This window comes from Trachypithecus francoisi, unplaced genomic scaffold (genome assembly GCF_009764315.1).
Source record: "Trachypithecus francoisi isolate TF-2019V2 unplaced genomic scaffold, Tfra_2.0 Lachesis_group6, whole genome shotgun sequence".
In the NCBI taxonomy this organism is placed as follows: Eukaryota; Metazoa; Chordata; class Mammalia; order Primates; family Cercopithecidae; genus Trachypithecus; species Trachypithecus francoisi.
In genome coordinates, this window is record NW_022681471.1 from 84,116,205 (window position 1) to 84,138,653 (window position 22,449).

The following is a 22,449-nucleotide window of genomic DNA, read 5'->3' on the forward strand; positions in this document are numbered from 1 at the left end:
ATGTTAGACCTAATACCATAAAAACCCTAGAAGAAAATCTAGGTAGTACCATTCAGGACATAGGCATGGGCAAGGACTTCATGTCTAAAACACCAAAAGCAACGGCAGCAAAAGCCAAAATTGACAAATGGGATGTAATTCAACTAAAGAGCTTTTGCACAGCAAAAGAAACTACCATCAGAGTGAACAGGCAACCTACAGAATGGGAGAAAATTTTTGCAACCTACTCATCTGACAAAGGGCTAATATCCAGAATCTACAAAGAACTCAAACAAATATACAAGAAAAAAACAAACAACCCCATCAAAAAGTGGGGAAAGGATATGAACAGACATTTCTCAAAAGAAGACATCCATACAGCCAACAGACACATGAAAAAATGCTCGTCATCACTCGCCATCAGAGAAATGCAAATCAAAACCACAATGAGATACCATCTCACACCAGTCAGAATGGCAATCATTAAGAAGTCAGGAAACAATAGATGTTGGAGAGGATGTGGAGAAATAGGAACACTTTTACACTGTTGGTGGGATTGTAAACTAGTTCAACCATTATGGAAAACAGTATGGCGATTCCTCAAGGATCTAGAACTAGATGTACCATATGACCCAGCCATCCCACTACTGGGTATATACCCAAAGGATTATAAATACTCTACTACAAAGACACATGCACCCGTATGTTTATTGCGGCACTATTCACAATAGCAAAGACTTGGAATCAACCCAAATGTCCATCTGTGACAGACTGGATTAAGAAAATGTGGCACATGTACACCATGGAATACTATGCAGCCATCAAAAAGGATGAGTTTGCGTCCTTTGTAGGGACATGGATGCAGCTGGAAACCATCATTCTTAGCAAACTATCACAAGAACAGAAAACCAAACACCGCATGTTCTCACTCATAGGTGGGAACTGAACAATGAGATCACTTGGACACGGGAAGGGGAACATCACACACTGGGGCCTATCATGGGGAGGGGGGAGGAGGGAGGGATTGCATTGGGGAGTTATACATGATATAAACGTTATGCACATGTACCCTAGAACTTAAAGTATAATAAAAAAAAAAAAAAAAAAAAAAAAAAGAAGTAGAAATCATAGGCCAGTCAGTTTAATTCTCTATTAAAGGGTTGGTGAGAAACAGGGTTCAAATTGTAAGTTTGCATATAGAATACAGGTGTGTCTTTAAGGGGACTCTTTTAAAAACAGATCAATTTAGGGCATGGTTAGAGTCTGGATAAGGCCTCATTTGCATACAAAAAGGATTTTCTACACCTGTCCTTAGAAACCAACTTCTCTGATACATTTAAAACATGATGCAGTTTTTAAAAATTTGATTTTCTATGCAATCCCTTCCTCAACTCCACTTGCTCCACCTCTAGCTGCAGTCCCTTTCTCAGATTGGCAATCTCTCCTGCTATAAGGGAAGCTGAAACTGCTCCTAAATGGTAGCCAACGTGGCAACATTATGATCTGGATTTTTTGAGGAAAGCTTTAACTTCAAATATTCTGTGATTGTTGTTCCATTATCTGCAAATATCATATATCTCTTTATTAAATGGAATAAAGTAGTAAAATCAGGAATTTTGAAAAAATAAGTCATTTTAACTTAAGCAAAAGTAGTTTCAACAGAGTGGTGCAAGCAGAAACCAGAATGCAGGGAACTAAAGATGGAGCGGGAGGTAAGTGAAAATAATGTATGAAAAAAACACATGGGAAAGAGTTTGGCAGTGAAAGGAAGGGGAGCAAAGGTAATATATTTTTCTTTTAAACACGAGACCCCAAATCTGGATTTTAAAACAGACTCTTGGGTTTCTTCTGGGGATAACATACACTCTAGAGAAGTACTGGGATTTGGGAGACTTTCTTTTACAGGGATGATGGGACAACATTTTTGAGGAACTACCATAGAAAATCTAGGATGTCCAGTTGCTGGATTTTATCTGTCTAGCGAAAACATGGCTGTTACTGGAACAGAGGGAAGTGTGTAGGAGTAAGGCCCTCGGGCTGTTAGGAATGGATTAGAAGAAGGACGCTAGTGGGTGCAGCTTCAAAAAGAAGCAGTATTCCTTTTCCTTTGAAATGACAGTGAAGGTATACAGGATGGAAGGAAACTTAAGTGTGTAGACGTGGGTAAATCAGCCATTCTTATGAGATTTTTGATTTCAGAAAAATAGGACATGAAGTCACCTGCTAAAGCTGAGGCTTAGAGTGTAGAATGGAATGTCTTCATTTATTCATTTATATATTCATTCAGCCAGCATGTTAAGTACCTGCCATAAACTGTGGTAGGCCTGTGGGATTTATAAACACATAGGTCCGGCCCTGGCCCGGAGTAGCCACTACTGTGTGTTTGGAAGAGAATCAAGGTAAAGGAACTGAAAGCAATTCAGAAACAACAGAAGCTATACATTGCAAATCAGTATTGGACCACCTGGGTAAGGTCCCAATAGGTAAGTCCCTCCCCAGGCTTGTTGGAGGAGCTGGTGTTGTGGGCATTTTGGAGGATCTGAGGGAGAGGGGTGATAAAAGTGACACTCAAAGTGATGGCTATGGTGTTGAAGTTAGAAAAGAATTCTTTTTTTTTTTTTTTTTTTTTGAGGCAGAGTCTCGCTCTGTCGCCCGGACTGGAGTGCAGTGGCCAGATCTCAGCTCACTGCAAGCTCCGCCTCCCGGGTTTATGCCATTCTCCTGCCTCAGCCTCCCGAGTAGCTGGGACTACAGGCGCCGGCCACCTCGCCCGGCTAGTTTTTTGTATTTTTAGTAGAGACGGGGTTTCACCGTGTTAGCCGGGATGGTCTCGATCTCCTGACCTCGTGATCCGCCCGTCTCGGCCTCCCAAAGTGCTGGGATTACAGGCTTGAGCCACCGCGCCCGGCCTAGAAAAGAATTCTTGTGTGACTAAAGAGCTGATGGTTTTACAGATAGCAAAAATGTGAGATCTTACAATCAGGTCTTGGTGCTCAGCCTGGCATATAGTATTGAGTGAGGCTATATGTCTTATATTGGGGGTAATATTTTGGCCTCATCCATCATTATTATCCTTAGGAAAGTCATTTAGCCTGATCTATCTGAATCAGCCATTTCTACAAAAACAAATACACCTGCAGGATGGTCAACTTTGTGTAGTTGACAGGTTACTCTCTCCTTGCAGGTTACCTGCATCCAGATTTGTCAGAAGTTGCCCTTCTGTATCATGCTGGTTTATGCTGTCTTCCATAGCAAAATCAGGAAAAGCAAATATATATATATATTTGAATTATCTATACTGGATTATGACAGGACATGCATGGGCTTTGGGGACCTGCATTTGAATACTGGCTTCACTGATTAGAACAGTAGAGTGAACTTAAGCAAATCACTTTTCTACTCTGATTTTCACTTTCCCAGTTTGTGAAATAAGTTCAGTAATGATTGTCTCCCAGAAATATGAGGACCCAGGATCCAGTGAGATAATCAAGGTAGAGCAGTTAACATAGTGCCTGCTTTAAATCAGTACCCATATAACATTATTGCCGTTTTTTCCCTTTTATTTGGAATAAGCATTTCATTGCTGTAAGGTTTGAAGTCTAGCACAGGTCAGTGGCTGAGCTGACACTTGCTTCTTAAAGATGTACAGGGACCCACTATAGTTTCTTAATTTTATATGATGAAGTAAATTTTGGGGTAAAATCCAAGGTCACTCCTCCTTCCCTTTTCTCTCTCATGCTTTGTGGTCTTAGGAACTGATGCTCCACTAATCATATAGCTTGGTTAGTATGTTCAAGACCCTTGGCTGCAAATGACAGGATCCCAACTGAAACTAGCTTAAGCAAAACAAAGGACTCTATTGGCTCAGATAGCTGGGAACTTTGGCACTTCTGGCACAGCTGGATCCACAAGGTTCAAACGATGTTCCCTGGGCTCTTTCTCCCAATCTTTAGTTCTTTTTGGTTTTCTCTGTGTTATAGATATTGACCTCTCAAAGTCCCAGAATCAGGTCATCATAGCATAGTGACTACAGCTTGGGGGTGGGGTCAGGAAGGAGACACATATTTTCTTCCAGTGTCCATATACATTCAATTTAGCAATAGACTCTGATTGGCCCTACTTGGGCCCTATGCCCACCCTCAGAAGAAATGCTCTTGTGGGAGGGGTATTGGTAGAGGGACCGGGGAATTGAGAACTCTAATCTGGCCCAGCCTGTGTGACGTGCCCACTCTGGGGAGGGGTAACAGAGGCAGGGAAAAGTGATCAGTAGCCCCAACAGGTCCACAAAGAATGGTGGGAAAATGATGCTAAGCAGAAAAATAAACTACAACTCTTCGATAAACACAGTCACCAGACATCACTCCCTTGTAGCAGAGTGATGATGTGCAGTGTGAAGAACACTGTGCAGTGGTGAGGTACTACTGTCTCATGGGGAAGGGAAACTAATGTGGTAAACCCTAGAGAGGTGTGGTACACAGTTGTGAGACACTGCTGCTGAGGGACACTGTGACGAGGGACAGTGTGGCCACATACACGCCAGAAAGCTCAGCCTCACCTTCAGTTGCTGCTCCTCTTCCCCACCCAGTCTTCCATGACTGCCAACTTCCAGGCCTGTGCTCTTTTCTCTGCATTGTACCTGGGCCTCCCTCCACACACCTGGCTATTTCTCACTGATCACCTTTCTTGAGCCAGCCCCTGCAGCTGAGTGCTTTTAACACCCTGCTTTGGGGTAAAATACAATACTGATCACACTGTATTATAGCACTGGGCATTTAATGGCAACCTGATGGATGAAGGGGTGAGAAAACATTACTGACAAGGTGAATAGAGCAAATAACTGAACTCATCTTCACATTTAACAAGTATTTATTAACACAGAAATGAATAAGGCTTGGCCCCCTGGTCTCAAATGCTCAGTGCAGAGGGGCAGACAATCACAAAGCTACAATAAAATCACAGTAGAATAAGTACTATCACCGAGGTATGGACAAAGTACTTTGGAGGCACAGTGAGAGGAATAAAGAGGGCGAGGGAGGAACAATTTTCTCATTTATACCTGCCTAGAGCATTCAGGGAAGGCTACAGAGAAGTCATCTGTGAGTTGGGTCTTGAAGGAGGAATAAAAGCCACCAGGTGAATAGTCAAAGAAGGAGCCCTGCAGGCTGGGGCTCAGAGATGTAGGTAAGGCCAGGTAAGTGAGGGGTTCAGGGAACTAGGCATGAGTGACAAAAAAAGGAAATAAAGAGGGAATAACGAATGAGCAGAAGGACTGCAAGCACAAGCCCATAGCTCTACTGTGGAAATTAAAGGTCTTGTTTCCCCTTGGAGGGGGAAGAGGGAAAAAGGAAGGTGGGAGGGCCTCAGCTATGGGTCCCTGCCACTTCCTCAGTCAGGCCATGGGGCTCAAATACCAAAGCCAGAGTTTCACAGCTGTGATCTAACTTCTCTAAGCCACCAAATAATCAAGAGCCCCTTTTCAGAAGCTAAGAATTTGTATGAATAATGCAGTTCTAAATGGAAAAGTCCCTAATGTTTTCATTTTTCTCAGATGAATTGATTCGGCCTAGGAAGTAATTCGACTTCCTTCAGGATATGAGATGGGGCATGGAATCTCAAGAGAGGAAGGTGGGTTAGTTAGTGTTTAGGCCTTGCAGCCATCTCACAATTGGATGGTAAGATAATGATTAAAATGTCTATTTCCTTTTGCAAAGTATGATATATCAACATAAAGCTCAAAAAAATATATATACTCACACACCGCTGTCTTGTTATTCCTGTCTCCTCCATTTCTTTCATACCCGTCAGTATTTTAATATGCTTAAATAAAAAAATAGAACTTCTTAAACTTTTAATTTTAATAATTTTTTTCTACTTGAATCTTTTACATTTCTTCATTTGTCAATTTTTATGTAACCTTTTTTAAGTTTAAATTTTTAAATCTTTATTTAAATATTTAAAGTTTTCATTTAAATCTCTTGAATTGAACTTATCTAAGGTTCTTTTAATTTTACAAGTCTCTACTTTCTTCCTATATTTTTTCAATTTTTGTCTTTAAACAAATTTTGTCTTTTTGTCTTGAATTATTCTAAACTTTCCTCTTTTAAAACTTTTCTCTAAAATTGAATTGCATTCCATTCTGTATTTTTGGAAATTTATTTCTTAATCATTATAGTAACAATTTTGTTAACACTTTTTAAATATGTATATTTTATGCTTTAATTTTGAAATATCTATTTATATTATTTTCCTTCATTTGAAACTTTATGATGTTCCTTTGGTTCTAACTTTAATTTTTAACAGTATTTTCTTCCTTTTTTTGGTAAACTTTCATTTTTAACCTTGTTCCTTATTTTACATTTTTAAACTTTAAGAATTTAATTTGCTTTTAATTTTTAAAATTCTGAAACGTCTTTAAATTAAAAAATTATTTTTAACTTTTAAAATATTTATTTTAAAAATATCAACTTAAATTTTTTTCAACATTTAAAAATTTTTTTTCTTTTAAAACCTTAAAAATGATTTTTTCCTTTTTAAATGTTTTTCTTTTAAAGCTTTTTAAACTTTATTTTAAAATATTATTTTTCTTTCAAACTATTTGGCTGGTCAGCCACAGCTGGAACACCAATTGCGAAGTTTTTGCTGTAAAGGAATACTCCTTGACTTCACAAGATATTTCTGTAGAAACAAATGACATATAGTAGCATCAGAACACCTCTACTCCCATTGTCCCCACCTAAAGCATTCTTTTCATTTCATTATGCTTTATGTGACCATTTTCAACCTCTTCTCCCTCTCCCCATTTCTTAAGGTTGAATGGTCACTGGTTAGTATTCATTTTTTTTTCCTTCCTACAGACCCATGGGCCATGCTAAAATAGGTTCTTTACATCAAGATACTAGCTGTCATATAGGTGTTATTGTCATTGTCCATTCCAAGTAGGTCTGTGTGTCACTTCAAAATCCTTGCCTAATCATTTACTTTTTTTCAGTAAGTGGTCTGGTAAGACTAGTCTTTCTCTAGACCCTGTTTGTGATAGAAGAGTAAATACCCTTCACTGTAAAGTAAGTCCTCAATGGTAGCCTTGGTAATGATGGCATCATCACAGTTGAACCACTGGTCCTTTTGTTGCCGGATAAAGCTGGTATAGTGGCCACTTTCCAAAGTTCCATGGTGATTAATCACTGCAAACAAGGAATACTTATTCTCATTGGGCACACAATCTGCTGGTGGCTGGCCGCCTTTCATTCTGCTCTCTTTAGTGGAGGCCAAAAACGGAGTCATGTCCAGCTCCAAGGGAAAGGAGATAAAGGTATTAATCTTTCGCCTCTGTTTGCCTACATGCTCAAACCGCTTGAGATGAAAACAAGCCACAATGGGTAATTTTTTCATTGTAAGCTGTTTAGTAGACTCCTGGTAGCTTTGGCAACTATTGCATTTGATTTTGGCACTGCTTCCTAGGTGCTCTGGCCTTGTAAACCACTGTAAGCAGTCTGTAAGTGAGGGGATTCCTGGTATGTGGTCATCCCTGCTCACTGTGCCGTCAGCCCTCTCTGGGTTCTGGGAATCGAATGTGGCACAAGAGCCAGGCAAGTCCAAACTGATGTCCCAGCATGGGTCTATAGTGGTGGAAACACTATGGCAGGCTTGACATGTGACATCTGATTGCAGGCCACCTGTAAAGATTTGGTCTATGATGCAGTTACAGCAGTTGGGGTTATTGGCCTCCTGCATACCACTATCATCTTTGCTGTGTCTATGCAGCACATCTAATATTGCAATAAGGAACTCATGGGCATCCTGCTGCCTGTACCCTGCTAAATGTTCTGCATGGATCCATATCAGATGCAGTAACTTATAGGGAATGTGAGGAGTTCGGCTCCCAGAGTACATAGCATGAAAAAGCGAAGACATTTCACAGACCAGACACAAGCTGGGGCTTGTCATTATACATTTGTGCTTGTCAGAGAGGAAGAAATCTTTCAGTAGAGGAATATGGGTAAGTGCCTGGACAATACAATTCATAAAACAAGTGTTCCCAAGATTGATTAGCCCTCTCAGGCCTACAGTATAGACTGACTTTTTTCTTCTCTTTTTCTTGGGTTTCACCAATTTTGGCTCCTGTTCCTTTGTCTCACAGGTTGACTGCTTGTCTTCAATCCCTGATGTCATAAACTGTTGATGAGAAACATCTGTTGAGGTGGAAGTTAATCTCAAAATTTTTTCTTTTGTTTCTTTGGCATCTGTTCTATGTCTTTGTCATATACATAATCCTTACACATGAAGCAATATATGACCCCATGATAAACGTCTACAGCTAAATGGTGCTGCTTTGTTTCTGCATGTTTGTGAATATGTTTCTCAGTGAAGCAGCCAAAAAAGACACAGGAGAGACAAGAGTGGAGTCTGTTCATATGGGTACTACATACATGACAGATGCATGACTTTGCTTTACGTTTCCTAGTCTCTGGGGTCCCACTCCAAACGAAACGCTGGTAGATCAGCCTCAGGTTCTTCTGCCAGTTCTTACCTACTTTAAAGCTCTCCACATGAGAGCAGCCTGTGGGACCCTGACCAAAGTCGACCTCCAGCAACCAGTCCCCTAAGCCGCCAGGATCCCCCGACCCGTCTAGGTCACCAGAGCAGCTTCTCCGTGTCTGAGGCCTGGACCCAGGTCGGGATCTGCGCCGGGATCCACGCCAGCCCTGGGCCGCGGTGCCGACGAGGGCGGGGGTGGCGGCGGGGGCGGGGCCGGGCGGGAGGCGGGGGTGGGGCCGAGAGCCCAGGCTGGCTACGGGAGCGGGCCCGGGGCTGGGGCCGAGGGCGGGGCTTGCGGCGCGGGCAAACGGGCGAGGAGCTGCTGTGACAGCGAAGGGGGATTGAAGGGAGCACCTTCTCGTCGCCGCCGCTGCTGCTCCACGTCAAGTTCTCCTCCGGCGCGGGCTTACGCTCCTGTAATGGCTCCAGCTTCATCTCCTCAGCTTCCCGTCCCGAAGACGCCTTCGTCGCCTCCGCCGCCGCCTCCTCCATTTTCCCCGCCTTCTCAACCGCCTCCTCAGGAGAGGCTCCTCCCCCACCTCCGGAGATCCAGCGGGCCCCAGAGCCGGAGGGCAAAGAAGTTTCTCGAACCTGGGCCATCAGATTACTGCTCGACCTGAGGAGCAAGGCGTCTGGAAACGAGCTGCGACTGTAGATGAAACCAGACAGACTTCTGTGAATGATCTGCCCAGCGTCATGGCCGCAGTGCGCAGTTAGCGCCCCCAGGACCCCTCCCATCGGCCCTTGAGCTCAGCCCGCGGCCGCTGCCGGCTCCACCCACTCAACTGAGAGGCCCCTGGAGCTGATGGGGAGACCGAGGCGGTTACCTGCTTTAAAGACGATCAGATCATGCAGGGGCCAGGGGACTGGGAACAGAAGGCTAGCGAGCGGTGGGGGTGGGGAATGGCCTGAGCCTTAGGACAGAAAGGATGGAAACTTCTTTAAAAAAGGCGCCACCCTCTGACTGCTTTTTTGCGCCCTGCGCAGCCTCGCTTTGGTGCAGCTTCCTCTGACGTTCTTTCCCTGTATTCTAAAAAACACTTGGGTCAACATTTTCTCTCAAATATGGCTGAAAGGACGCACTTTTGGAAAATGAACTCAGAGGAAGAAAGTGTCCCTCTGCTCCTACCTTATCTATACTTCTGTGACCCGGTGTGTTCCACTCTAAGCCGTTGCCCCTCAGCGCACTTTCGGTCCGCCCAGCTCTTGCGCCCTCTCACGCTTTTTCGCGCTTGTGCTCTCACACCCCTTTTCTTCTGCGACTTCAATTCCTACGATTTCTCCTAGAATTCGGATTACTACTCCCTCCCTTCAGGCATTTGCCACCTCTAAGGCCACCATCATCCTCGGGAGATCCCCGAAGTCCCCGCTCCCTTTTCCCTCTCCTGCCCCCGCAACGCCCCCAGCCCGGCGTTTTGTTTAAAGGTCTGGGTTACCTTGGGCCCCAGGCGCGTGATATAGAACGTCAGCAACTGCTGCTGTCCAGGCGCTCCTCAGCCAGCCTTCTCTCCTGACCTCTCCTCAGGGCTGGTCACAAGGGGGCCGCCCCCTAGCCCCTCCCCTCTCGACGTGCGGCCCCCAACCCGGGATTCTGCCCTCCTGCAGTGATGAATGGCACCGCTGTCCCGCGCAGGCAGGCAAACCTCGTCCTGAAACAGACTCTACTGGAGGCAACAGCAGCAACAGATTCTACAGAAAGCCCCTGAAATGGAGGCTCAGGCCTCACCAACTCCAGGCCCGCACTCCACAGAAAAAAAGATTCGCCCGGCGTGGGGGTGGGGGCTTCCAGAGGTGGCAACTCTGTGGCAGGAATCCCTCAGGATCCTGTCAGAGTCTGGTCTCTGGGAGTTGAGGGAGAGAGAGAGAAAGAGAGAGAGATTATCCCAGAATGTGCAGGGGAGGAAGCATAAGCAAGGGCTCAGGCTCAGAGAGACCTGAGCCCAGGCACATGCTTGCTGTGTGACTTCAGATAAAACACTTAACTTCTCTGAGCCTTAGTTGTGTCAATTTTTAAAGATAAATTGAAATAATAACCCTAACCCAATGTGAACACTAAGTCATAGTATATATCAAGTAAAATACCTTTTTGGCAAGCTTTATCTTTCACACCTCTTTTTTCAGTCCCGACCTGAAAATCAGCCTAGAGAACAACTCCTGATGCAGAGCAGAGAAGAAGAGAATGCCTTTCTCTTTCGAAGCTCTCTCAAAGTTATGGCTCAGTTCACCCTATCATCCCTCCTAGGCGGTTCATGTACAGGAGCATGCATTCAACAAAGATGCCATCGGTGCATTATAGTGCTAGATTGTGCTGTGAGAAGCACAAGATACAACTGTTTGTGTCCTGAAGTCCATAGGCCAGGAGACTTTTCCTTTTCTGTGACAGATCCAGCATCCAAGGTGACAACCCGGAGGAAAGCTATCTCCAGGGCTTGTTGCCCTTCCTGTCCAATCCCAAGAAAATTACCGTTTATTACAGAGGATGTTTAATGCTACATTTAATCTCTCTGAGAAAGTCACACATCTCCCCTCAAAACCTCATGATGAGGATTCAGCTCTCTTTAAGTTGGCAGTGGCATCTAGTGGATACCTCCGCACAATGGATATCAGTGATTTTGTGACTTGGTCTAGATTCGACCATATCTCAGTCACCTACAAGCACCTGGAGGGAAAGTGCTTTGGAATTATAGACTGGCTTGTGCAGGAAAACGTGTTTCTTCTCCCCTAGGGAAGGCCATTTTCTCAGTCACAGCTAAGCAAAGAGTTGCTTCTGCATTAGCAGACCTAGAAGGAAATGCTGAGTCAGTCATTTGCTAGCTGCGCCACCTGTGGCGTGGATCCCAGCTGCTCTGAGACAGCCTTGCACCCTTTATGCAGGCAGGGAGGCAGGGCACAATTTATAAATACTTCTGTCTTCTGAGCCTTTGCTTTCTCTTGTGCAAAATCAGAATCATGAGAATGCCAGCCCTACCTAGATTCATTTATTCAGCAGATATGTAAACAGCACCTACTGCTGCCCTGGACACTATGAATATACAGCCAAACAAAACTGGGCACAAAAGCAAGTCAGTCAGAGTACCTGCCTGAGGTCCACATCAGGAAATGCAAATTAATGTGCTGTGAAGATTAATTTTGGTTAATAAAGGCCTAAAAACCACTCGTAATCAACAACTTAACATTTGGGAGGTGGGATTGTTACAGTGCTTCAAAAAGTTTCTGAAAACAATTGTTATTGAGCTAGACACACCTTTCAATCAGCCCACACGCTATGGTGACCAAACAAATGATTTCTTCATTGACAATTGTCCTGTAGGAAAACCTCAGAGCAGTGTGATGGGTCACTTCTGTCAAAACGAAAATGGGTCTGCATGGTTTAGGCCTTTCTGGAGTTCACTGGTTCCTCCAAAATGAAGCGGCATCTAACCTTCTGGTGGACTTAACAGTCTGCTAGACCACACTCCCAGAGTTCCCAGTTCAGTGGGTTGGGTGAGGCCCAATAATTTAGGTTTCTAACGCTGTACCAGCTGATGCGGATGCTGCTGGCATGGAGATGGCACTTTGAGAACCACTGCTGTGGGATAATGTGTAAAGAAGCCCAGGTCAAGGCACTCTGGTCTTGGTAGCAGGAGCCATGTCTGACGGAGCTGGTTTCCCAGGACTGTGTAATGTTGGCGTCTCTTACAGATTCTAGCTGCGGCCAGTGTGGCGGGCTCCTTTGGGAGTGGGGTGGTGTATGAAAGAGCAGGATTGGGAAAAAGCCTGCCTCTGTGCTCCTGGTGGCCCACTCAGTACCTTGAAAACTGGACCCCTGAAGCCTCACACAGCCTTCTTTCTCCCAACCTGGGCCTCTTCCCCTCAATGACCTCGCTTCTCAGAGGCCAGCATCCCAAAGGGCAGACTTGGAGCCATTACCTGCCCCTGACCGGGGCTGCAGGGAGGGTGCCATGGACTGAGTTCCAGTCCTTTGGGGCCCACATTTGTCTGCCCACATTTGTCTGCTGCCCCTGCCCCCTCACTTGATGGATCCCCTCTTCTGTTCCTTTACTTCCTGTGCTCCAGCTCATAGCTGGTCTGCCTCCGGGCTTCTGAAGCAACAGCCTCAGACACCACTGGAGTGTGCCCTCTCCTGCCCACAGACCCATGGTGACTCCCTGTGGTCTCTTGGCTAAAATGGAAACTGCCCAACTTACTCCAACTCTCTCCACCCCTGAGTAGGTCCAACCTCAGCTTCACTTTCTGCTTTTTTGGCTCCAGCACTTCAACCACAGAAGCCTCTGTATTGTCTGTGCACATGAGATTACATATGTGAAAACATCCGGCCTGTCAGTCCATTGCCTTCCCTTTGCCCTTGGATGTTCATTTCAAAACATCCCCTAGAGTAGGTGTTTTAGTCAGGGTTCTCCAGAGGGACAGAACCAATAGGATATATGTATCCTACACACACACACACACACACACGTATATGTATATGTATATGTATGAAAAGGAGTTTATCAGGGAGAATTGGCTCAAATGATCACAAGGCGAAGTCCCATGACAGGTCGTCTGAAAGCTGGGGAAGAAAGCCGTCAGTAGTGACTCAGTCTGAGTCCAAAAGCCTCAAACATAGGGAAGCCAACAGTGTAGCCTTCAGTCTGTGTCCCAAGACCCGAGAGCCCCCCTGCAAACCACTGGTGTAAGTCCAAGAGTCCAAAGGCTAAAGAACCTGGAGTCTGATGTCCAAGGGCAGGAGGAACAGAAGGAAGCATCCAGCATGGGAGAAGGATGAAAGCCAGATGACTCAGCAAGCCAGCTTGTCCCACCTACTTCCATCTGCCTTGCCTTACCCGCGCTGGCGGCCGATTGGATGGTGCCCAACCACATTGAGGATGAGTCTTCCTCTCCCAGTCCACGGACTCAAACGTCAGTCTCCTCTGACAACACCCTTACCCAGAAGCAATACTTTATCAGCTATCTAGGCATCCTTCAATTCAATCCAATCAAGTTGACCCCTAATATTAACCTTCAGAGTAGGGATCCTCAGCCTTTTGGTGCCTTGGATCCCTTTGGTATCCTGGTACAGCCGGTGGATCCCTTAAGACAATGATATTTTTAACATAAATATATATAACTAAATACACGGGATTATAAAAATGCATTGTATGGAGATGGCATTTTGTACTTTTAGAAAGATATTGTGATATGAGGAGATTTTTTTTATTAAACCTTACATAACTATCGCAAGATGGGTATAATAACTACCATAGTTTCAAAGTAGTGTTGAGCATAAGTGATACTCTGAGAAATGTGAAAGAAGTGTAATGTGATACTGAAATGTTTATTGGCGACACAGTCAGATGTAGTACTACTATCAATGGAGTTTCATGCCTAGGCCCATAGTTTTAGGACATGATCACTTTAAGTTAGAGGTGGGTGAAAATAAAGACGCAGCTCTTTTCCCCACACACGTGCAGAGACCTCTGAATTCCAAGCTCTGACTAGGCTTGCTTCACGATGCCCTGAGCACTTTGCCTGCTTAGTGGGCCAAAGAATTACAGACCATTTATTAAGTGCATATCGTGTGCTCTTTTCTCTCTCTCTCTTTTTTTTTTTCCCCCACGAATCTTTGGTATGCTCCATTTATAAAGAAAGAGTGATACAAAAACAAAGAGCGCTATTTCAAACTCATGATTGTATTAACACTTAGACAGAATGAAAGGAAAAAATAGGAAACCCACAATCATAGTTGGATATTTTAACACTGCTCTTTCAATAATTCATAAAACAAAAGGCCATACACAATAAAGATATAGAAGACTAAACAACGCTGTGAACCAACTTGTGGTGATCGATACTTATAAAATACACCACTAATATACACCATAAAATACAGTCTTCCTTCAGTATCCACAGGGGATTGGTTCCAGGACTCCCGTGAATACCAAGATCCTTGGATGCTCGGGTCTCTTATATAAAACGGTATATAGTATTTGCATATAACCTATGCACATACTCCCGTGTACTTTAAATCATCTCTAGACGACTTATAATACCTAATACGATTATGTGAGTGTGGCTATGTTGTATTTTTTAAATTTGTATTATTACTTTTTATTATTGTATTGTCATTTTTATTTCTATTTTATGTTTTAAAATATTTTCAATTGACGGTAGAATCCATGAGTGTGTAACCTGCAGATGTGGAGGGCTGACTGTACACATCTTTTGAAATGTGCTTAGTATTCAGTAAGATACAGGAATTGGGAAACTTTTCCTTAGAGAGAAAAATAGTAAATATTTCAGGTTTTGTAAACTGCTCAACTCTGACGTTTTAGTGTAGAAGCATCCATAAATAATGTATAAATAAATGGGTGTGACTGTATTAAAAAAAAACCTTAATTGACAATAACAAGCTGCCAGCTCACAGAGCATACTTTGCCAACCCTAAGATACACTATATTCTGGGACCATAACACAAGGTTTAACTAATTCCAAAGGAAGAAAATCATACAGAGTACATCCTCTGTTCACAACCGATTAGAAAACAATAATACTTAGATACATAGAAGAGTCTCAATTATATGGTGCTTAAAAATCACATTTCTAAATTACCCAGGAGTCAAAGAAGAAAGAGCCAAACCTGACATAGATGAAAGACCAATAAAAGACATTGGTTTTTTATCACCAGAAAAGACCAATGTCCCTCATTAACTAGGATCCAAAAATTCTCAATAAAATATTAACAAATTGAATCAAGCAAGCTATAAAAGGATGTTATATAACGATGAAGTGATATTCATTAATAAATACAAGGCTAGTTCAACATTCAGGAAGGAATCTAATTCATTTGTGACATTAACAGAACAAAGTGATCATCTCAACAGATTCAGAAAAAAAGTATTTTTCAAAATTTAATCTACATTCCTAACTAAAACTTAACAAAAATATTAGAAAACTAGGAATGAAAGGATAAAAGTGCTTTATAAGATATATGATTTGCAAATATTTTCTCCCAGTCTTTGGTTGTCTTCTCATTCTCTTTATAATAATTTTTAAAGAACAGAAATGTTAATTTTTATTTTTAGTTTTTATGGGTACGTAGTAGCTGTATATATTTACGGGGTACAGGAGATATTTTGATACAGGCATACAATGTGTAATAACCACATCAGGATAAATGGGGTATCCATCACCTCTAACATTGATCATTTATTTGTGTTACTAACATTCCAATTATACGTTTAGTTCTTTTTAAATGTACAACGAATTGTTGTTGATTGTAATCACCCTGTTGTGGTATCGAATACCAGATCGGGGCCAGGCGCGGTGGTTCACGCCTGTAAGCCCAGCACTTTGGGAGGCCAAGGCGGACGGATCACTTGAGGCCAGGAGCTCGAGACCAGTCTGGCCATCATGGCGAAACCCCATCTCTACTAAAAATACAAAAATTAGCCAGGTGTGGTGGAGCAGGCCTGTAATTTCCAGGTACTTGGGAGGCTGAGGCAATAGAATCGCTTGAACGCAGGAGACGGAAGTTGCAGTGAGGGGCGAGATTGCGACACTGCACTCCAGCCTGGGTGACAGAGTGAGACTCTGTCTCAAAAAAAAAAAAATAAATAAGTCAACTCGAAATACCAGATCTTATTCTTTCTACCTAACTATATTTGTGTACTCATTAACCACCTCCACTTCCCCTAGCCCACACCTTTCCCAGCATCTGGTTACCATCATTCTACTTCACTTAACATAATGTCCTGCAGTTCCATCCATGTTGCTGCAAGTGAGAGGATCTCATTCTTTTTATGGCAGAATAGTACTCCACTGTGCATATGTACCACATTTTCTTTGTCCATTTGTCTGTTGATGGACACTTAGGTTGCTTCCAAATCTTGGTTGTTGTGAATAGAGCTGCAATAAAGATGGGAGTGCAGATATCTCTTCAATATAGTGATTTCCTTTCTTTTGGGTATATATCTAGCAGTGGGATGGCTGGATCATATGATAGTTCTAATTTTAGTTGTTTGAGGAACCTCCAAACTGTTTTCCATGGTGGCTGTATTAATTCACATTCCCACCAACAGTGCTGAGGTCTCCCTTTTCTCCACACCCTCGCAAGCATTCCTTATTGCCTGCCTTTTGAATAAAAGCCATTTTAACTGGGGTGAGATGATGTCTCATTGTAGTTTTGATTTGCATTTCTCTGATGGTCAGTGACGTTGAGCACCTTTTCATCTACCTGTTTGTCATTTGCATGTCTTCTTTTGAGAAATGTCTATTCAGATCTTTTGCCCATATTTTAATCAGATTATTAGACTTTTTTGTATTGAGTCGTTTGAGCTCCTTAGATATTCTGGTTATTAATCCTTTGTCAGATGGGCAGTTTGCAAATGTTTTCTCCCGTTCTGTGGGCTGTCTCTTCACTTTGTTGATTGTATCCTTTGCTGTGCAGAAGCTATTTAACTAGATGTGATCACATTTGTTCATTTTAGCGTTGGTTGCCTGTGCTTGTGGGTTATTACTCGAGAATTATTACTTTGCCCAGACCAATGTCCTGTAGAGCTTCCCCAGTGTTTCCTGAATTCTTCATCAGTAAAACCAGGCTGATTATACTAGTACCACCTATCTTTGAGAGATGTGGACAGAATTCAATAGCTACAGAAATAGCAAGTGCATAGGACAGAGCCTGACACATAGTGAAGGCTAAATATATGTGAGCTCTTTGCTCCCTCTCAAATAATTAGCTTAGTTTCCTCGCAGGATCTTTTCACACATTCCTCTACCTGGAACTGTCTTTCCCTATGACTTGCCTTGTCTTCATTCAGGTTTCTGCTCAAATATCACCCAGAGAGGCCTTCCCCAGCCCACCATCTCAGGGAATAAAGGGCATTTTGTTTCCCTTTATTCATTTTATTTGACTTTATTTCCCACTTTATAATATACGTGTATGTGATGTCTCCTCCAATAGGATCAAAGTGGCCCAAGGGAAGGCAGTTTTTCTTTTTAGCTTATTGCAATATCCTTGGTTCCTATTAGAAGCATAGCGAACTTTCAGAATGGTCTGTCGACTAAGTGAAAAAACAGCTGGAAGAGGTGCTTAGTATTACCATCCTCATCTTACAGATGAGGTAAAATAATGTCATACGACTAACAGATAGTAGAGTCAGGATTGAACCTCCGCACTCAGACACAACATCCCTCTCTCCAACTAGAGTGTACTCTGTTTGCAAGTGATTTCCATGTTGGATGCAAATGGCCCTCAAATGTCAGATCTAAAAGTTGAAATTGCTAAACACATACATTTCAAAGACCGACAATTGTGTTCTGTTATGTTCGTGCTTCAAATAAGTAAAATGTCCTGTCATTGATGATGAAGAAATTAAATGATCAGCATATATCAGTTCCATGCCATCATTCATGTGAAAGCAGAAAATTCAAAAATACTTTATCCCAGTGTTCAAAGAGCAAATGAAAAAATGCTCGGAAAATACCGGAATTTTGAGAAATATCTTCTGTATGATGAAAAATCATTTGGGCCATGAAATATTAATGGAATTCATAAAGAAATAAAATGATGGCTGTATCTTTGCCATTCAAACTCAGTCTCGCCTGTGATACCTGTCTACTGAAATGAGAAGGCACCCTTCTAGAAATCTTACAAATCACAAAAGGAAGGTTGGGGTGACCAAAATTTTAGGACATCAACCTTGGATATAGCCGTTGGAGACAAGAACGCATTGTGTCATAATTAGTAGTACATGTATGCATTATTCCTTCAACATAAAATAAGAAAAATAAGAGTTCACTTACAATTACATATCATTCCGTATTTCTTTCTTTGGTTTCATAAATGCCATTGTTTAAACAAGGTGACAATGGGACTAGTTTACAGTGGCAAATAGTAGTAAATAAATGGACTATTTATACGGTAGGTGTGAAAAATGTAACGATATAGCATAATGTTCCTTTCTGTCTTTTGACACAGCAATTTATGGTAACTCTTTTTAGAAAAATTCTTATTGGATTTTAAAATTTTGTTGGCTGTATTATTACTTTTTATCATACACAACCAGAAGACTTTTTCAAAGGCATATGCAGAAACAGCAGTAATAACCACACAGATATTTACCTACATTAAAAAAAAAAAAAAAAAAACCCACTGGCTTGTTTCATTGTCTCCCAAAATAGTAAAATACTTTTATCTTTTTTCTGTCATAACTCTTCTTTGAACTGCTCGCCATGTTAGAACTTCTTTGTGTGTGTGTGTGTGTGTGTGTGTGTGTGTGTAGTGGCTAATCAGCACTCAACCAGACTTATCATTTACTTAGACATATCCAGTTCTCCTCTTCCCAAGGCCACATTAGATTGCCTCCCGGCATCAGTCCAATGTAATGACATTGAACTAAATATCCTCTCAACAAAGCGTTTGAGCATGGATTTTACTTCCACCTACAGTAGGTTTTAGATTGTAGAAACTGATTTCCAGGTTTCCAGAAGTGTGCATTTCCTTTCTATACATAAGGCTTGCTTTGTCAGTCAATTGGGTCCTTTGTATCAATGATTCCTCCTATAGGCTGTTCATGGCTAAAGTGTCCATAATTTTTAAACACTCTGAAGCACACTGGATGTCATCGTATGTTACATCACTCTTTCTCAGTAAAAAGGTTTTTAAAGATCAAGGGTAATTTGAACTTGCATTGTTGAAGTTGGATTTCCTATAAGTTAAATTATTAGCAAAGAAGTTGAGAAAGTCCTGTTTGACATGGAAGCCTTTTGCTAGTGACCCTTTTTCTCTTGATTTCTCAAGCAGTCTTCTTGCCAAAAGAACAAGTGCCTCTTTTTTTTATTTTTTGCCATGCCAGTTTTCATTACAACCTACACATAGCATGGAACAATTCAGAGGCAGTCAGTTGATAGGTTCTTAAGCTCTTTATGGCCTCTTCAAGGACCTTCACACAGTTTTGGAGAAACGGCATATACATTTCTGCTTTACTGTATCTCTCGTCTCCACTTTACTGTAATCCTTTTCTTTATTCCTATCTTCAGCGTATTTCCAAATAAGAGAATGGCATTCTTCTTGTCTCACACTTTGAAAATATGATTTTATGGGCAGCTGGACATCTTAACATCGCTTCTATGGTTGGCAGCAATGACAGACATCTTATAGTCCCATGTCTCTGTCAAACCTCATTACTTACTTCTGCATGTTCGAGGAAATTAAAACGTGGCAACAAACCTTCACTATATAGGTCTCAAAATCACAGGTAAGCAAATCACACTTTTCTTCTCATCAGTATTGAGTGCATGGTGTGCAGCATTTACCTCCCTAATCCAGTCTTATGTGTTCTTCCATCTGTCACTAAAATAACACAATAATTTATCTGTCTGTCTTTTTTTTTTTGGTTATGCTACCAAGGGTGCATGTTATTTTATAAATAATTTGTACATTTGTTCTTCAACAACAACAAGCAAAGCAGTGTCTTTTAAAAGTAAATTATGATTGATTAAGAAATCCAAAAGACCACTCCTTCCATCCATATTCTTTCTCTGGGAAAATAAACACTGTTTCATATTGCAGAGCCATTTTCTGAACCATTTGTTCAAGAGTGGCTTGTTTCCGTCAGAATCTACAATTGGCATGACGTCTGTGAATATGTAGTTCACGGGCATTTTTCATATTTCTCTTGCTATTGTTCCCATGAACATGACTCTTTCTTCCTCCTAATCTCTTGCCCCCACATTACCCTCACTAATCCAATCAAGTCATTTTTAACTTTTTGTTATGAAAACTTCAAACACATAAAAGCAGAAAGCATGTTAGAATGCACTCCATGTACCCATTAATTTCAAGAGCCATCAACTTCAACAATCATTAACTTTCTTCAATCCTTGTTTCATCTATCCTGCATCATACTTTTAATTTTTCTTTTCAGAGTACAGAGAAGCCAAGTATAGACATCAAATCTTTTCATCCGGAAATAGACTTTAATAGGTAAGGGCTGTTTTAACATAAGCAGGATACAATATCATACCCTAGAAAAGACTAAGACTGACCAAACATCATCTGCTCTCCAGTACCTTTTCCATTTTCCCAATTGTCTCATGAAAGATTTTCCAGTTCATGTGACCCCATTAAGATCCGAAAAGTTCCACACATTGCATGTAATTTTCAGTGTCTCTTAGAGTCTTTGGATAGATTCCACTTTCCCCTCGTTGTTTCTGGGCCATTTCTTTGTTCAAGAAAGTATAACCCGCTCATGTCTTGCCAGGACTGGGGAAACAAACGGGTCCCGGTTTACACGTCTGGTTGTAAGATAAAGGCAGTCATGGTTCTCTTGATCCTTGAGCCACAGGGTTGAGCCTGGGCAGCTTTTGGGTGACTTTCTTCTTCTTTTTTCCATTTTCAAAATTTAATATGCTTCATGAATAAACTTTTATAACGAAAAAATGGGCAAGTAAACAGAAACAAAGACTCTTATGCCCTGGCTTTAATTGTCACTGTGGAAGGGGTACATGCTCCACATTCTGTTCATAGCAATTAGAGGCCATCTCTCCCCAACAGTATTTGACCCCAAAACATACACACCAGTCTAGGGAACTCGAGCAGTGGGTTACTTTCTCTCCTTACCACTAGTGCACCAGGAGAGTGGTCGATCCGGCAGGATCCCTTGGAAAGGTTGTTCTCCCCTACCCAAGGGTAAAGGTTCCTAGATGGGTTGTCCCTTTGCCCGCTTCTGGGAGAAAAAGGCCTGCCTAACCCTCATCCCCTTTATAAATAAGGGGTGAGGCCCGCTTTGAAATAGAGGCCCCTTTGAAACACTCCATTCAGATCTTACTAGGTCCCCCAGGGAATAGCAGTAACATTTTGAACCTAGGGTATCAGCTATCACCTTCATCTGTGAGGATCACCCCCACCCCCTGCCTCCCCTTTTGCTTTATATTCAAGAGAGGAGCAGTCCCACCTTGATGCTTCTCATCTAAGTTATATCAGTACAGGTGACAGAGGTCGGGGTGGTGGGGGTGAGGTTTTCACCCTCTGCTGCTTTCAGGGTTGGGTACTTTCCAGAAGCAAAGCTGTATAATGGGGATGCTATATTGAAATAATAAATGTGAGTATTATTGATTCTTCCACCATAAATGGTTTGCCTTGCAACAGCCCTGATGGCCACAGAGGATATCCGCTTGAGGAAAAGGGTAACATTATATGGGAGAATTAGGTCTCTGGCAATTAGACAAAAGAGGTAAAACACAATGCTTCCCCCCTCCCCAGAAGTGAGACAGAAATAGGATGGAATACATGGAGAGAGAGAGAGAGAGAGAGCGACAAAGACAGAGACAGAGACAGAGATATAAATTATTTAGCTATATGTGACCTGGAACAATCTTGTGAAAAATCCTACAGGTTTTTTAGATAGATGAGAAAGCCAGATATAGAGGGAGCCATGCGCCGTCCACACTGGGGCGTTCTGACTGTTATAAGAGGAAAGATTTGTTGCAGTCTGTGTGAAGACATGTCAATCAGAGTGGATGTGGAGAGAATGGACCCACGTCTGCACTCCTGAACTTTCCTCAGCTCCCATTTGCTTTAGAAGAGATTGAGAATGTCTCACCAGCCTGATGGAAGGGTCCAGAAGGCAGCTGAATGTTTTCTGGCAAGCACTCCATGCCCACCCCACCCATGGTGAGTAGATCTTGGAGCGCCTTATTCTGCAAAATGAGGTGTGCACGTGCAGAAATGGCAAGAAGAGCCACTGAGGCATGGGAAGGAAACATTAGCAAGTCTATGCATATTCATTTGTATCACTTTATTTTAAAAGTCTAATTTTGGTGTGTGTTTTATATGAGAATTCCATATTTATACAGTGTTTCCAGTATATAATTTGTAAATTTACAAAGATACATTTATTGTAGGTGTGGGCTCAACATCTTTTATTACTGTTGGTGTATTTGTTTCTCGGTGCT

At 42.2% G+C, this 22,449-nt stretch overlaps 1 protein-coding gene across 1 annotated transcript; it reads right to left on the reverse strand.

The window, feature by feature from the left end:
• Window positions 1-6,568: 6,568 nt before the first annotated feature.
• USP51 (ubiquitin specific peptidase 51) lies at window positions 6,569-10,499 on the reverse strand. Its single transcript, XM_033201746.1, is given in 5 exon segments — window positions 6,569-8,219; window positions 8,222-8,680; window positions 8,683-8,727; window positions 8,730-9,163; window positions 9,342-10,499. Coding segments are annotated over 4 exon segments (2,124 nt in total). The 5' UTR covers window positions 9,115-9,163; window positions 9,342-10,499; the 3' UTR covers window positions 6,569-6,984.
• Window positions 10,500-22,449: the final 11,950 nt, after the last annotated feature.